At 50.3% G+C, this 14,365-nt stretch overlaps 1 protein-coding gene and 1 non-coding gene across 6 annotated transcripts; both read left to right on the top strand.

Moving 5' to 3' along the window:
* The first annotated feature begins 232 nt into the window (after positions 1-232).
* LOC114807211 lies at positions 233-370 on the top strand. The gene has a single exon (XR_003755263.1). It is a non-coding gene; the product is annotated as a small nucleolar RNA SNORA7 (small nucleolar RNA).
* Positions 371-6,852: 6,482 nt separating this feature from the next.
* LOC100087691 (cold inducible RNA binding protein) lies at positions 6,853-13,013 on the top strand. 5 transcript variants are annotated; one of them, XM_029051386.1, is made up of 8 exons: positions 6,854-6,956; positions 8,542-8,650; positions 8,749-8,855; positions 9,065-9,203; positions 9,320-9,404; positions 9,642-9,709; positions 10,113-12,365; positions 12,862-13,013. In XM_029051386.1, the coding sequence occupies exons 2-7, from the start codon at positions 8,548-8,550 to the stop codon at positions 10,127-10,129; spliced, it is 519 nt and encodes a 172-aa protein (XP_028907219.1). In that variant the 5' UTR covers positions 6,854-6,956; positions 8,542-8,547; the 3' UTR covers positions 10,130-12,365; positions 12,862-13,013. The 5 variants fall into 5 exon arrangements, with proteins under 5 accessions (XP_028907224.1, XP_028907219.1, XP_028907220.1 ...); XM_029051387.1 differs by having other exon boundaries at positions 10,113-12,257; XM_029051388.1 differs by having other exon boundaries at positions 12,187-12,365.
* Positions 13,014-14,365: the final 1,352 nt, after the last annotated feature.

Consider the following 14,365-nt stretch of genomic DNA (forward strand, 5'->3'; position numbering starts at 1 on the left):
AGGAAATGAGGGCTTAGTCGGGGAAGGCCTCTTGGAGGAGATGTGTTTTTAATAAAGCTTTAAAGGTGGCGACAGTTGGATATGAATAGGAAAGGCGTTCCAGGCCAAAGGCAGGACGTGGGCGAGAGGTCGGCTGTGAGATAGAGGAGATCGAGGAACCGTGACTAGGTTGGCATCAGAGGAGCAAAGTGTGCAGGCTGAGTTGTACTAGGAAACCAGGGAGGAGGAGGGATCCCTCTCAGGGTCGCACCTGGAGAGTTTCCAGTACTCTACTAGTCTCGACTACGGGAGGGAGAGTCAAGCAGAGGCATACCCATTCCATTCCTAGTTTGGCCAGTGGCTAGCGAGTGGAAGGCTATCTGCTACAAATCAAAACTCACCTGTGCTGGGCAGCAGTGGCAGGGGAGAGAGTCGAGGGCACAGACTCAAGTTTACCGTGCGGAAGGAGGCAATGGTAAACTGCTTCCGTATTTTGACCAAGAAAACTCTACGGATACACTACCAGAACGATTGCAGATGAAGGTGGGGCGTTCTGGGAGAGATGTAGTCCATGGCATCGTTATGGGTCGGAGACGACTCGACAGCATAAGACGGGAGAAAGGTAGGAGAGGGCGAGGTGATTGAGTGCTTTAAAACCAATGAAAGGAGTTTCTGTTTGATGCAGAGGTGGATGGGCAACCACTGGAGGTTCTTGAAAAGTGGGAAAGCATGGACTGAATGTTTTTTATAGCAAAATGATTCAGGCAGCAGAGTGAAGTATAGACTAGAGTGGGGAGAGACAGGAAGCAGGGAGGTTAGCAAGGAGGCTGATGCAGTAATCAAAGTGGGATAGGATAAGTGTTTGGATTAACTTGGTAGCTGTTTGGATGGAGAGGAAAGGTAGATTTTAGTGATGGTGTGAAGGTTAAACTGACAGGATTTGGTAACAAATTGAATAGGTGGGTTGAATGAGAGGGATTAGTCAAGGATAAGCCAAGGTTACAGGCTTGTGAGACAGGGATGATGATAGTGCTGTCTACAGTGATGGGAAAGTCAGAGGGAGATGAGGTCTGTTTTGGACATGTTATGTTTGAGGTATTGGAGGCACATCCAAGTAACGATGTCCTGAAGGCAGGAGGAAACGCAAGCCTGCAGGGAAAGAGAAAGCTCAGGGCTGAAGATGTAGATTTGGGACCTATCCACATAGGGATGGTAGTTGGAGCCATGAGTGTGAATGAGTTTTCCAAGGGAGTGGGTGTAGATGGACAATAGAAAGGGACCCAGAACTGAGCCTTGAGGGACTACGGCAGTTAGGGAGTGGAAGGCAAAGGAGGAGACCACGAAAGAGATTGAGAATGAGCAACCAGAGAGAGAGGAGGAGAACCAGGAGAGGACTGTGTCAGTAAAGCTGAGGTTGGATAACGTTTCTGGGAGAAGGGGGTTGTCTAGAGTGCTGAAGGCCGATGGAGTAGAGTAGATGGATGGAGTGGTAGGATGGAGTAGAGGTCGTTGGATTTGGCAAGTAGGACATCATTGGTGACCTTTGAGAGAGTGGTTTCTGTGGAGTGAAGAGTGTAGAAGCCAGATGGGAGGGGGTCAAGGAGAGGCTTGGAGGTGAGGAAGTGGAAACAGCAGGTATAGACCACTCACTCAAGGAGTTTGGAGAGGAATGGTTGGAGGGAGATGGAAGAGTAACTGAAGGGAGCTGTGGGGTCAAGGGAGGGTTTCTTTAGGATAGGGGAGATATGAGCATGTTTGAAAAGAATGGGGAAAAAGGCACTGAACAGTGAACAGTTGAAGATGGCTGTCGGGGAGGGAAGGAGGAAGGGGGCAAGCGCTTTGATAAAGTACAAAGGGATGGGGTTGGAGGCGCAGGTGTAGGGGTGGATTTTGAGAGGAGGCAGGAGATCTCCTCTTGAGATACTGTTGGGGAAGATGGGAGAGTTGAAGAAGAAACAGGAGGAGGGAGGGACTGGAGAGGATCGGGGAAGATTTTAAGGAGATCACACCTGATGGTTTCAATGTTCTCAATAATGTATGTGGCCAGATCATTTAAGGGCAAGAGATGGGGCTGGGGTAGGGGGACAGGGGATTTGAGGAGGCAGGGAGTTAAACATCTGGAACAACTGGTGAAGGCAAAGGGTATGGGCATCAATAAGGATGGAGAAACAATGTTGGGCAGAGAGGGCAGAGTTAAAGCAGGAAAGGATGAGCTTGAGGTGGGTGAAGGTGGCCTGATATCTGGATTCTGCCAGCAGTGGTCTGTGGCTTGGGCATTGAAGCGAAGGAAGTGGCCTTTGGATGTGATCCAGATACTAGTCATGGTCATCTGCCATCCCCTCAGGCTCCATCACCAAGTTTTTGAACCATTTCAATCCCTTTCTCACATTCCTTCTCTCTCCATCCCTACATTGATCCTTGGGTACTTCAATATCTACATAGATGTTCCTGATGACCCTTCTGCTGCCCGCTTACTATTTCTCCTTAACTCCACTGACCTCGTGCTCCACCCCAGCTTGCCCACTCACCAACTGGGACACATGCTTGAGCTCATCATCTCTAGTCACTGTACAGTCTCTACCCTCACCAATTCTGAAATCCATCTCTCCAACCTCAACCTCCTCACCTGCCTTTTCTCCCTAACACACTCCTCCATGCAAATCTATCCTGTTCCCCCACAGAAACTTCCTATCTTTTGACCCCCTTCAGTTTTCTCAAGTCAGTATGCCCCATTCAATCTCCATACCCAAGCTACCTTCCCTTGACATCCAAGTTGATGCCCTCAACACCACCCTTTATACTGAACTCAACTCACTTACTCCCCTATCCCTTCACCAATATCCCAATTCTCTGAATCAATCATTCAATCCATCAATCAATTGTATTTATTGAGTGCTTTCTATGTGCAGAGCACTGTACTAAGCACTTGGGAAAGTACAATATATCAGACTTGCTAGAGACATTCCCTGCCCACAGCTATACTCACTCCTCCATCTATACTCACTCCCTTGGTGAACTCATTCGCTCCCACGGCTTCAACTATCATCTCTACGTGGATGACACCCACCCAAATCTACATCCCCTCCCCTGTTCTCTCTCCCTCCCTCCAGGCTCGTATCTCCTCCTGCCTTCAGGACGTCTCCCTATGGATGTCCGCCTGCCACCTAAAACTCAACATGTCCATCTCCCTAACTTCCCTGTCATTGTGGATGGCACTACCATCCTTCCCGTCTCACAGGCCTGCAACCTCGGTGTCTCCTTGACTCTGCTCTCTCATTCACCTCACACATCTAATCTGTCACCAAAACCTGTCGGTCTCACCTTCACATCATCACCAAGATCCGCCCTTTCCTCTCCATTCAGACTGCTACCTTGCTGGTACAAGCTCTCATAATAACCTGACTGGATTATTGCATCAATGTCCTCTCTGATCACCCATCCTCCTGTCTGTCCCTGCTCCAGTCTATTTTTCATTCCGCTGCCCGGATTATCTTTCTACAGAAATGCTCTGGGCATGGGCATGTCACTCCCTTCCTCAAAAACCTTCAGTGGTTGCCTATCAACCTTCGCATGAAACAAAAACTCTGCACTCTTGGCTTCAAAGCTCTCCATCACCTGGCCCCCTCCTACCTCACCTCCCTTCTCTCCATCTACAGCCCACCCTGTATACTCCACTCCTCTGCCGCTAACCTCCTCATGGTGCCTTGTTCTCACCTGTCCCACCATCGACCACTGGCCCATGTCCTTGGAATTCCCTCCCTCCTCACATCCGCCAATCTAACTCTCTGCCCCTCTTCAAAGCCCTACTGAGAACTCACCTTCTCCATGAGGCCTTCCCAGACTGAGCCTTCCCTTTCCCTCTGCCCCTCCTCCCCTCCCCATTCCCTCCCTCTGCTCTTCCCCCTTCCCCTCCCCACAGCACTTGTGCATATTTGTATATATTATTTATTACTCTATTTTATTAATGATTTGTATATATCTATGATTCTATTTATCTTGATGATATCGATACCTGACTACTTGTTTTGTTGTCTGTCTCCCCCGTTTAGACTGTGAGCCTGTTGTTGGGCAGGGATTGTCTTTATCTGCTGCCAAATTGTATATTCCAAGCGCTTCGTACAGTGCTCTGTATGAATGAATGAATGAATGAACAAGCTCCCAGTCTAGAGTGGGAGACAGACACTAACATAAATAAATCAATTACAGGCATGTACATAAGTGCTCTAGGGCTCAGGGAGGGGTGAATAAGGGTACAAATCCTAGTGCAAGGGCAATATAGAAGGGAGTGGGAGAAGGGGAAATGAGGGCTTAGTCAGGGAAGTCCTCTTGGAGGAGAAGCTTTTAATAAGGCTTTGAAGGTAGGAAGAGCTATCGTCTGTTGGATATGAGAGGGGAGGGAGTTCCAGGCCAGAGATGGGACGTGGGTGAGAGGTTGTCAGCAAGATAGACGAGATTCAAATACATTGAGTAGGTTGGCATTAGAGGATTGTAGGGTGTAGCCTGCATTGTAGCAGGAAATGTATTTATTTGTTTGCTTCCTTTGTTGTTACCAGCTGTATTGACCTTTTCCCTTTTGTTCCCACTCTATGTATACAGTCTGTGTCAGCCTGTCTCCATTAGATTGTCAGTTATTTGAGGGCAGGAACCATTGTCTTCTTCTTTTATGCATGGTTCTCTGCACACAGTGGTCCCTCAATAAATAGTGATGATGATGATGATGATGATGGTGATAATGCAGGAATGGTGTTTGGAGGGAACTTTGTGGGGGCTGTTTGGAGGGAACTGAAGTTGAGGGGTGTATGCTAGGAGTGAAAGGTGCAGTTGGGGTGTATGTTGGGTAGATCTGGGCTGTAGTTTACCTGTATTTTGAGGGTTAAGGCCCAAAGCATACCTTAACTCAGGTCCTCATCTTCAAAACGCACCCCAACTGCAGTCCTCACCCCCCCAAACTCTCCACTCCAATGCACACCTCGATTACACCCCTGACCCCCGATATACACCCCTACTCCCCAATCTACCTCAACTACAGCTCATATTCATTCATTCAGTTGTGTTTATTGAGCATTTACTGTGTGTCTTCCAAACTTCCGCCACTGCAGCCATGCCGGCTTTGAATACCTCAGGTGTGCCCACATCCCCCGGACCGCCCACCATGGTGTTCCAGTAAAACACATTTTTTACTTGCACCCATGGGCTGCCTTTTCCATGCTCTGTTTGGGGGTAAGTTCACCTCATTCATTAATTCAGTTGTATTTATTGAACGCTTACTGTGTGCAGAGCACTCTACTTAGCTCTTGGAAAGTACAATACAGCAACAAATAGCGACAATCCCTGCCCAACAATGGGCTCACAGTCTAGAAGAGGGGAGACAGACATCAAAACAAGTAAACAAGCATCAATATAAATAAACAGAATTATAGATATATACACATCCATATATACACAAGTGCTGTGGGGCGGGGAAGGGGGTAGAGCAGAGGGAGTGAGTTGGGGTGATGGGAAAGGGAGGAGGAGCAGAGGAAAAGGGGGCCTAGTCTGGGAAGGCCTCTTGGAGGAGGTAAGCCTTCAGTAGGGCTTTGAAGGGGGGAAGAGAGCTAGTTTGGCGGATATGAGGAGGGAGGGCATCCCAGGCCAAAGGTAGGACGTGGGCCAGGAGTCGACGGCAGGACAGGCGAGAACGAGGCCCAGTGAGGAGGTTAGTGGCAGAGGAGCGAAGTGTGCGGGCTGGACTGTAGAAGGAGAGAAGGGAGGTGAGATAGGAGGGGGCAAGGTGATGGAGAGCTTTGAAGCCAGTAGTGAGGAGTTTCTGCTTGATAACCTGTGGCCCCTCTACTTATTCCAGAGCCCTTGCATTCCCTTCCCAGATCTGTGTTAACTCCCATGCCACATCCAAACCACGGTATTTGGGGGCAGGAGCTGTGGTGGAGGGAGTCTGGGAATATCAGATTTCAATGTACGCCGTAAAAGCATCCAGTGCTGAATCCGTACCAGATAGGAGTCAGGCCAGCTGAAAACTGGACTGCTCGTTGTAAAACCGGGTCAAGGGCCACCCTCGTTGGGAATCTAGGCCGTACTTGGTGGGTATGGGTAATTTGGTGCGGTAGATTGAGGCGGCATTAGGGCTCGAGCGGTTCCTCGAACCCCACAAAGGGTGGGGGCTCGGTGGTGACCGCTGGGCTCGGGGTCAGTAAGAGAAGGGTGGACCATTCATTAACCAATGCGGTCCCAGCCGCAGTGCTGGAGATTGAGGGAGGGAGAGGAAGAAAGAGAGAGGATGAGAGAGGGGGAGAGAGAGAGGGAGAGAGGACGAGAGAGAGAGGGAGAGAGAGAGGACGGGAGGGAGAGAGAGAGAACGGGAGAGAGAGGGAGAGAGAGAACGGGAGAGAGAGGGAGAGAGAGAGCGGGAGTGAGAGAGGGAGAGAGGACAGGAAGGAGGGAGAGAGGGGGAGAGAGAGGACGAGAGGGAGAGAAAGAGAGGGAGGGAGAGAGAGGGAAAGGAGAGAGAGGGGGAGAGAGAGCACGCGAAAGTGGGTCAGCCACGCCCACTCCTCCCGGGCCGGAGGACCGGTTCCACCTTCAATCTACGCTCTGAACTCTCCCCCTCGGCCGGCTCACCCCCGTACCCCGAGGGGAGGGGGACTGCGGACGAGAGGGTGGAAACGCCCCCGCCGATTCCTACTCACTCCCTCCGACTATGGTGGGGGCGAAGGAGAGGTGGGCTCGTTCCCCTCCCCTCTCCCCCTTCTCCCGCCCGTCCCCGCCTCTTTCTAGCTCATGAATATAAATCAGCACCCGGGCCCCGACCGCTTTGGATTGGCGAAGGTGGCGACGGAGGTGGGGCGCCTGCGGGCGGGGCCTTCGCGGCGCTATATAAAACGTCGGGTGCCGCGGCGCGCCTTTCATTCCGCGATCAGACGATAGAAGTCGCGCTTTCCTGCCTCTTCTCTTCCCGTCGCTGCGGACCTAACGCGCCATCGGTGAGGGTGTCGTGGGGACTAGGCCGTGGGTATCGGGCAGTAAGAGGCCGTTGAGGGAGATGGCGGGAGGGCAGATGAGTGTGCGGGGGAGAGTGGTGGGTGTGTTCATGAGGGCGGGCCGGGCGACGGACACGCCCCCCCCCCCCCCGAAGGGGTGGAGGTGGTTGGGTGGGGCCTTCTTCTCCCAAAAGGGCCGGGCGCGGCTCGTGTGTGCTGCCGGAGAGGGGAAGGGGAGGAACGGTAGCCCATGGCGGTAGAACGATGCAGTGCCCCGGTGGACGGGCGCGCTGCGGCGGATCCCGCAAAATGGCGGCCGGGAGTAGTGGCCAGCGCCAAGCGAAATGGCGGGGAGACTGCACGTTCCCGGATGGAATGGCGCAGGGCGGCGGAATGCGTTTAGTGCGCATGCGCGCCTGGGTGGGGGGCGAGCGAGGAACGAAAGGGGGAGGGGCGGGGGGGCGCTGGCATGGCAGACTGCGGTGGGCCCGCCAGGAGCACGTGACCGTCAGCCATCTTGAGCCGAGTCGGGATCGGGGGTTGCAGGTGTCATGGCGGATGTGAGGGGACGGGTTGTGCTTCCCACCCCGTCTCCCGTGCTGGCGCGTCCCGCGCCCTCGGCCGGCCGGAATGATGACGATAATCATGATAATTGGGATATTTGTTAGGGGCTTACTTTGTGCCAAGCACTGCGGTAGATACAAGGTAATCAGGTTGTCCCACGTGAGGCTCACAGTCTTCATCCCCATTTTACAGATGAGGGAACGGGCACAGAGAAGGCAAGTGGCTCGCCCAAGGTCACGCAGCAGAGAGATTGGGGAGCCGGGATCACACCCCACGTTCTCTGACCCCCCGAAGCCCGTGCTCTTTCCACCAAGTCACGTTGCGTCCCGTGATGGGAAATTTGGAGAGAGTGGGCAGAGGGTGCTAGTGGGGGCTTTAGACCGGAATCGGCTAGCTCTTTCGCCCTCCCACTGCCTTTAAGGCTCTTGAGGTCGGGGGGAGACTTTGGTTACTGTACCCTGAAGAGTCGGCACCGCCCTGAGTGTGTCGCAAAGACTTGTCCAGGGTAAGGGGAGGGCCTGGCCCATGAGCTGAACGAACAGTGGCTGCTGCTGCTGGACTTCGAGTCAGGGGCATCTTTCAGTAATGATGATAATAATGCGGTATTTGTTAAGCACTTACTAGGTGCCACACACTATATTAAGCGCCGGGGTGGATAGACGATAATCAGGTCCCGAGTGGGGCTCAAGTCCTAAGTAGAAGGAAGCAACCTTTCCTCATTGAAGAGCCCTCCCTGCCCATTAGGTAGTCTTTCTTCGCACGGAGTGTGACCTGGATAGTGCTGATTACCAGAGACGTCTCCCTCTCTAGACATCTATTTATAAACCCGCTGCATTTGGCTGGGTTCAAACAGAACAGGTATGCGTGCCCTTGAGTAGAGCTAGGAGCTTCTGTTGACGGGTAACTGGCCGGCCCCTCTGTGTCCACCTCGCTTCTATCGGCATGTGATTGTAGGTGCAGGAGTGTCGGGCAAGAGGCTGCAGTGGCCCCTCTGGATTCTCACAGTAGAAACTCTTGTGAACAGGTTACAATGGCATCAGATGAAGGAAAGCTCTTCGTGGGTGGCCTGAGTTTTGATACCAACGAGCAGTCCCTGGAGCAAGTGTTCTCCAAATATGGACAAATTTCCGAAGGCAAGCCACGTTCAGTGTGCCTGTAGTGACTTTTGTTGTTGTTCTGCGGTTTCGTGGCTGGATGCTAATTGTGTGGGTGTCTTTCTAACTCTCTCTAGTTGTGGTGGTGAAAGACCGGGAGACCCAGAGGTCCAGAGGATTTGGTTTTGTTACATTTGAGAACATTGACGACGCGAAAGACGCGATGATGGCCATGAATGGAAAGGTAAGGGGTTGATTCCCTCATTCCTATCCCTAGTGCCGAGCTCATAGTGGTGCTCAAGAAGTGCCATCATTCCTTTCACCTGTGGCTGGGGGAGGGGACCGGGGTTGGGGGGGGTATGTTTGACCCCATTAGTGCATCAATGTGGGTCTGGGATGGAATGCAGAGGCATCGAAGGCCCAAACTCACGCCAACTTGGGTTTTGTTTTCAGTCCGTGGACGGGCGTCAAATAAGAGTTGACCAGGCAGGCAAATCGTCAGAAAACCGGTCCCGTGGCTACCGCGGTGGATCGTCTGGTGGCCGAGGGTTTTTCCGTGGCGGCAGGGGCCGGGGGCGTGGCTTCTCCAGAGGTGAGTTTTGAGAGATGGCTGTCTAATGAAAGTTAGTTTGCACGTATGGGAGTCCGCGTGAGGACCTAGCCTGGAGTTCGGGTTTTGTCGTCTTCATTCTTTGTCGCCCCTCGTAGGTGGCGGAGACCGAGGGTACGGGGGAAGCAGATTTGAGTCTCGAAGCGGGGGCTATGGTGGTTCCAGAGACTACTACAGCAGCAGGTGAGGATGGCGGTCGGGCGCTCTGGCGTTGGAGGAACCGCGGGTCTCTCGTAACTCAGGCCCTGTCGTAACTCTGATTTTATCTCTTAACTATGAAACAGTTCAGCCTCATCCCTTCGAGACTCTAAACTGGCTCCAGTCCCTACTGCACCATGATGTGCAGTTATACAAAGTACCATCTAGCTTGCAAAGCTGCTTAACAAAAAGCAAACCCACCCTGCCTGTTTGATTTAACAGCCGGAGTCAAGGAAGCTATGGGGACAGATCCTCCGGGGGCTCCTACAGAGACAGCTATGACAGTTATGGTAAGTGCTAGTTCGACTAGGGTCGGCACTCCGATCGATACCTTTCCTTCTGTGACACTGCCCGTCTGGCGGAGAGATCTCTAGGGCTCGACTCTCAGACCCTCCTTCCATACTTGCCCGTAAGGAACCAATGTTTCTTGCCGAGTCTTGGTGTGAGGAACCATTTACAGCCCTAATTCTTACTAGTTTTAATGCATGTGTAGGTCTTAGCTGGCTTCAAGGCAAAAGCATCTCTAGGGGCCAACCTGGATGTCTCTAAATGCCGAACCGAGTGCCCTAAGACTGTAAGGCAAGGGTGGGGGAAACCCTGTAAGCCTCCGAGATAATTCAGGGGAGTGAAATGATGCTGGAACTTGTCGTGTGCTTCAGTACCTTTACAACTGTGCCTGCTTCTTGTCCTCAGCTACACACAACGAGTAAAAATCCTTCCTGACTCAAGATCGTCCCTCCAATGGCTGTATTTATAAAGATTTTGGGAGCTTCGCTGAATCGTTATTGTGTAGTACATCTACTTGGATTTTCACTTTTGTAGCATTCTCAGTTCTGGTCTTGTCAAACACAGCCTGACAGCTTCTGATTGAAACAAGATGGCCTAATTAGACTTTTCCTTAACAAACGCTCTTCTGTCTGTTCTCGAGTGTTTAAGCTGTTCTGAAAGCACTTTGGACTTTAAAAAAAAAAAAAAAATTCTCTTCTTTTTTTTTTTCCTTTTTTTGGGGGGTCATGAGCCCAAGGTGTGGTTTTTGGGGTTTTCTTTTTTCTTTTTCTTTTTTCTTTTGCTTTTTCTGATTTTTTTTTTTTTAAAAAAAAAAAAAACAAACAACAACACAAACTTGGGATTGGGCCCTAGTAGTTTTCTTGGATAGTGAGAGAGAGGAGAGGGCCTTGAATCCAATGTTCATTGGAAACTAAGCTGTGGCAGATTTTTTTTTTTTTAAAACCATCAGCTTTTGTAACGTTCCTTTAGTGTGACCCTGGGGTACGAGGAGAGGCAGACCACCTTGATCTATCTAAAGAGAAACTGCTTGTGTATGTTCAATCTGCATAAAGGTATTTTTACTGTATGATGTAAATTACCCAGATAGGAGTCTTGCAAACTTTCCATAGAAGAGGTTCTTGAAATTGTTTATTTATATTGTCCTTTTTTTACTGGAAGACGTATGCATATTCCATTGATGTTGTATTTGAAGTGGTTAAGGAATTCTTGTACACAGTTTCTTTGGCTTTACGAAGCCGATTAAAAGACAGTCTGAAATGAACTTTGCTCCTGACATTTACGTTTCCTTGCACGACACAATCCTTGATGGATATCTGCACTTCTGAGTAACGGAGCGGACTGCAGAGCAGAGAGCAGAGCCAGTCAGGCTGGTGACCGGCAGCGAGAGATGCCAAAGAAATTATAATCTTAACACCAGCCTTGGCATGTGGAGACTCTCGAAGCATAATGTCACACAAAAGTAGCCTGCCAAACTGTTGTCTAGTGGCTAGACAAACAGAATGGGCTAACGAGAGTTGTAACTCTGCTTGGGATGCATTTTATCAGATGGAAGTCATTTGGCCAAGTGTAGCCAGTAAACTGTTCATATCAAGACATGGAAAACTTTCCTAGTCAGGACTCAAAGTCTTGTGATAACTGGAAAAGCAGTGTTTCCAGGGAGATTTAAAAGAAAAAAAAGCCATTTGCCTTAATTAGCTAGCTTTGTCGTTGCCTTACAAGTTCTAAGAATTCTCTGCTAGCATATGGAAACTGCAGTGCCCTTGGAGAACAGAAGTGTTGTGTGCCTCCAGAGAAACCTCTGAGACGAAAGCTGCTCTCTTGGCTAGTTCATATGTGGAAATAGTCCTGTATTTCGAGGTAACTCCTTTTGCTCATGTCCGCATCTTTCCTCCTGTCGAGAGCTCATTTGAAAGTCTGATGTGCCTGTGAAATGTTCCTTTGACTCTTTTAGTCCAACTACGAGTTTAAAATCGCACCTATCGGCATCCTTGACTTGTAGCGCAAACTCAGTTCCTTTGAGTCCGAGCCGGGCAAACAATGTCTTGCTACTCGGTACGTAAGCGAGATTGGAAATCGAATTTCCCGCCTCGGGGATTTTCTGTTCATCTATTGAGACTCTTCCTAGACATCATTTTGACTCGCTCACTTAAGTGTAGTTTTCTCCGCCATCCTACCTGTTGCCACTTTTTTTTTCCCCACCCCACCCCGGTCCACACAGCCCCTAAACAGCCATGTCAAAAGTGGCTAACTGTCTCTGCTTAAGGATCCAATGTTATATTGGCTGGAATATCCAAAGGCGCCAGCTGGCCTTGAAGCAGTTTGCCCCCAGCCGCGCTTCTGTGATGTGATGGGTTCAGTGACTGACTGGCTGGCTTGCGAAACCCTCGTAAACGGTGTGAATTGTCTTTGGGGGAGGCAGGGAGGGACTGTGAAAATCCTTGTGCGGACCTGGTTCTTAACACGCTTTTGCTTTTGACAGGTTGAAGGGGCCAAGTGATAGCTGACGTGGGCAGCGGAGGCCTGGGTGAAAGCGGATCCTCGGGGACACGAGTTAAGTGGGGGCCCTGCTCCCGGCGCTCCCTGACCAGGGAGCCTGGGAAACTTGGGAGAGACCGGATCCTTCGGATGTCGGATCCCGATGGCTTGAATTATTAACTTGTAAGTTGGCCACGGTTTGGAAGTCACGACTTGCAAATTGATGTCTAGCTGTCTGAACAGCCAAAAACTTAGCCCGTGAATAGTCTCTTCCCTCACACCCACCCTCTACCCCCTGGCATTTTCTTGAAAGAACATAAGTAGCTGGCGATCAATTACCACATAAAATGGAGTTAGGTGTGGGGGTGAGGGGAGGGTGTGCACATAAAGGACCGGGTCCCCCTTCACATAACTGAGGAGGCCACAGTTAGATGAGCATGGTTCTAGCAGCTAAAGCTACAGTGAATAGCTGAGAATGAGCTGTAAGCGCGTCGTGGGCAGGAATGGGTCTGTATTATACTTTCCCGTGCGCTTAGTACAGTGCTCTGCACACAGTAAGCGCTCAATAAATACTATTGAATGAATGAAATGTAATTTAGAAACTCAGCAGTGAGTTGGAAGGAGAGTGACCTGAAGGTGCAGATGTTGGAGGGCTCAAACTTCTTTTTCCTCTCAACAGGAAATACGACGCGGCTGACCGAAAACTCGGCTGTGGAACAATCACCAGTAACTGGGACTTGATTGCTGGATGTCTGATGTCGTTATGGGAAATAAATTAAGAACTCTGAAGTTGAAAACTTTAGGGCAGAATAAATAGTGGAATATGAAAAATGACTCTGAGAATCTTTGAGCTCAGGAGTGCGGCGTTCGTCCCTTCCCCCAATAGGATTGAGGGCTGGAGCTAGGTTTGGTGGCCCTGCCCTGGAAAGGTTTTAGCTGCCTGGTACCAGGAAGTCACCTTTGTTGAAGATTGGAGAAGGAACTGGGTGTGCCTGATCCAAGGTTGTATGGGGATATGGGGGGTTAAGGCAGGCGTAGTTTGGCACTAGGAAATTGCGGAATCAGTGGGACGCAGAGGGGGCCTAGTGGAAAGAGCCCTGGGCCTCGGAGTCAGAGGACCTGGATTCTAATCCTGGTTCTGCCACTCAGGTCTCTGCTGTGTGACCTGGGGCAAGTTACTTCATATCCAAGTCTGTTTTGCTTGCTGTAAAAGGCGGGTTCAATGCCTGGTCTCCTTCCTACTTTAGACTGTGAGCCCCATGATCATTCAATGGTATTTATTGAGCGCTTTGTGCAGAGTGCTGTACTAAGCGCTTGGAAAGTACAATTTGACAACAGAGGCAATCCCTACCCAACAATGGGCTCAGTCTAGATGGGGAGACAGATAACAAAACAAGTAGACAGGCATCAATATCATCAAAAGAGAGAAATGGAATTATACAGTGCTTGGCACACAGTAAGTGCTAAACAAATACCATCATTATTATTACCTAGTATCTAGTACAGTGCTAGGCACTTAGGTGCTTAACCAATCTGATATTTGTGTGCTTATTTATGAGCACTGTACTAAGCACTTGGGAGAATACAACAGAGTTGGTAGACATGTTCCCTGCCCACAAGGGGCGTAACATACCACAATTATTGCATGCTTGCTTTGTGAAAAGCATTGAACAGCACATTTGGTAGACGTGATTCCTGCCTTCAAGGAACTTAGGCTAATGGGGGAGACAGGTATTAAAATAGGTGAAGGGAGCAACCAAGAGCAAGGATATGTATGTAAGAGCTAAGGGCGTGAGACTAAGTACATGGGAGAGGCAGTAAGGAGGGAAAGTGCGGTGGTGGGGGTGGGGTGGGGAATTGAGTTGTCAGGGAAGCCTCCCTGGAGGAGAGTCAGTTTGAGGATTGGGTGATTGCTGGTCTATCAGATGCATAGGGGGAGGGTGTGAGCAAGGGTCTGATGCTGGGTAAGGTGAAGAGGGTCAGTGAGCAGCAGGTTGGTATTAGGAGTGAAGTATATGGGTTGGATTAAAATAAGGATGGTATTTTAGTGCTTACTATGTGTCCAGCACTGTTTCAAGTGCTGGGGAAGATACAGACTAATGAGGTTGGGCACAGTCCCTGTCCCTCATGGGGCTCCCAGTTTTAGTCTCCATTTCACAGACAAGGTAACTGAGACACAGACA

The sequence above is a fragment of the Ornithorhynchus anatinus genome, chromosome X1 (genome assembly GCF_004115215.2).
Source record: "Ornithorhynchus anatinus isolate Pmale09 chromosome X1, mOrnAna1.pri.v4, whole genome shotgun sequence".
Classification (NCBI taxonomy): Eukaryota; Metazoa; Chordata; class Mammalia; order Monotremata; family Ornithorhynchidae; genus Ornithorhynchus; species Ornithorhynchus anatinus.

Coding starts and splice junctions, on each gene's coding strand:
- LOC100087691 (XM_029051386.1), top strand. CDS start 8,548: ATGGCATCAGATGAAGGAAAGCTCTTCGTGGGTGGCCTGAGTTTTGAT. Junction 8,651..8,748: donor ATATGGACAAATTTCCGAAG/GCAAGCCACGTT, acceptor AACTCTCTCTAG/TTGTGGTGGTGAAAGACCGG. Junction 9,204..9,319: donor GGGGCGTGGCTTCTCCAGAG/GTGAGTTTTGAG, acceptor CGCCCCTCGTAG/GTGGCGGAGACCGAGGGTAC.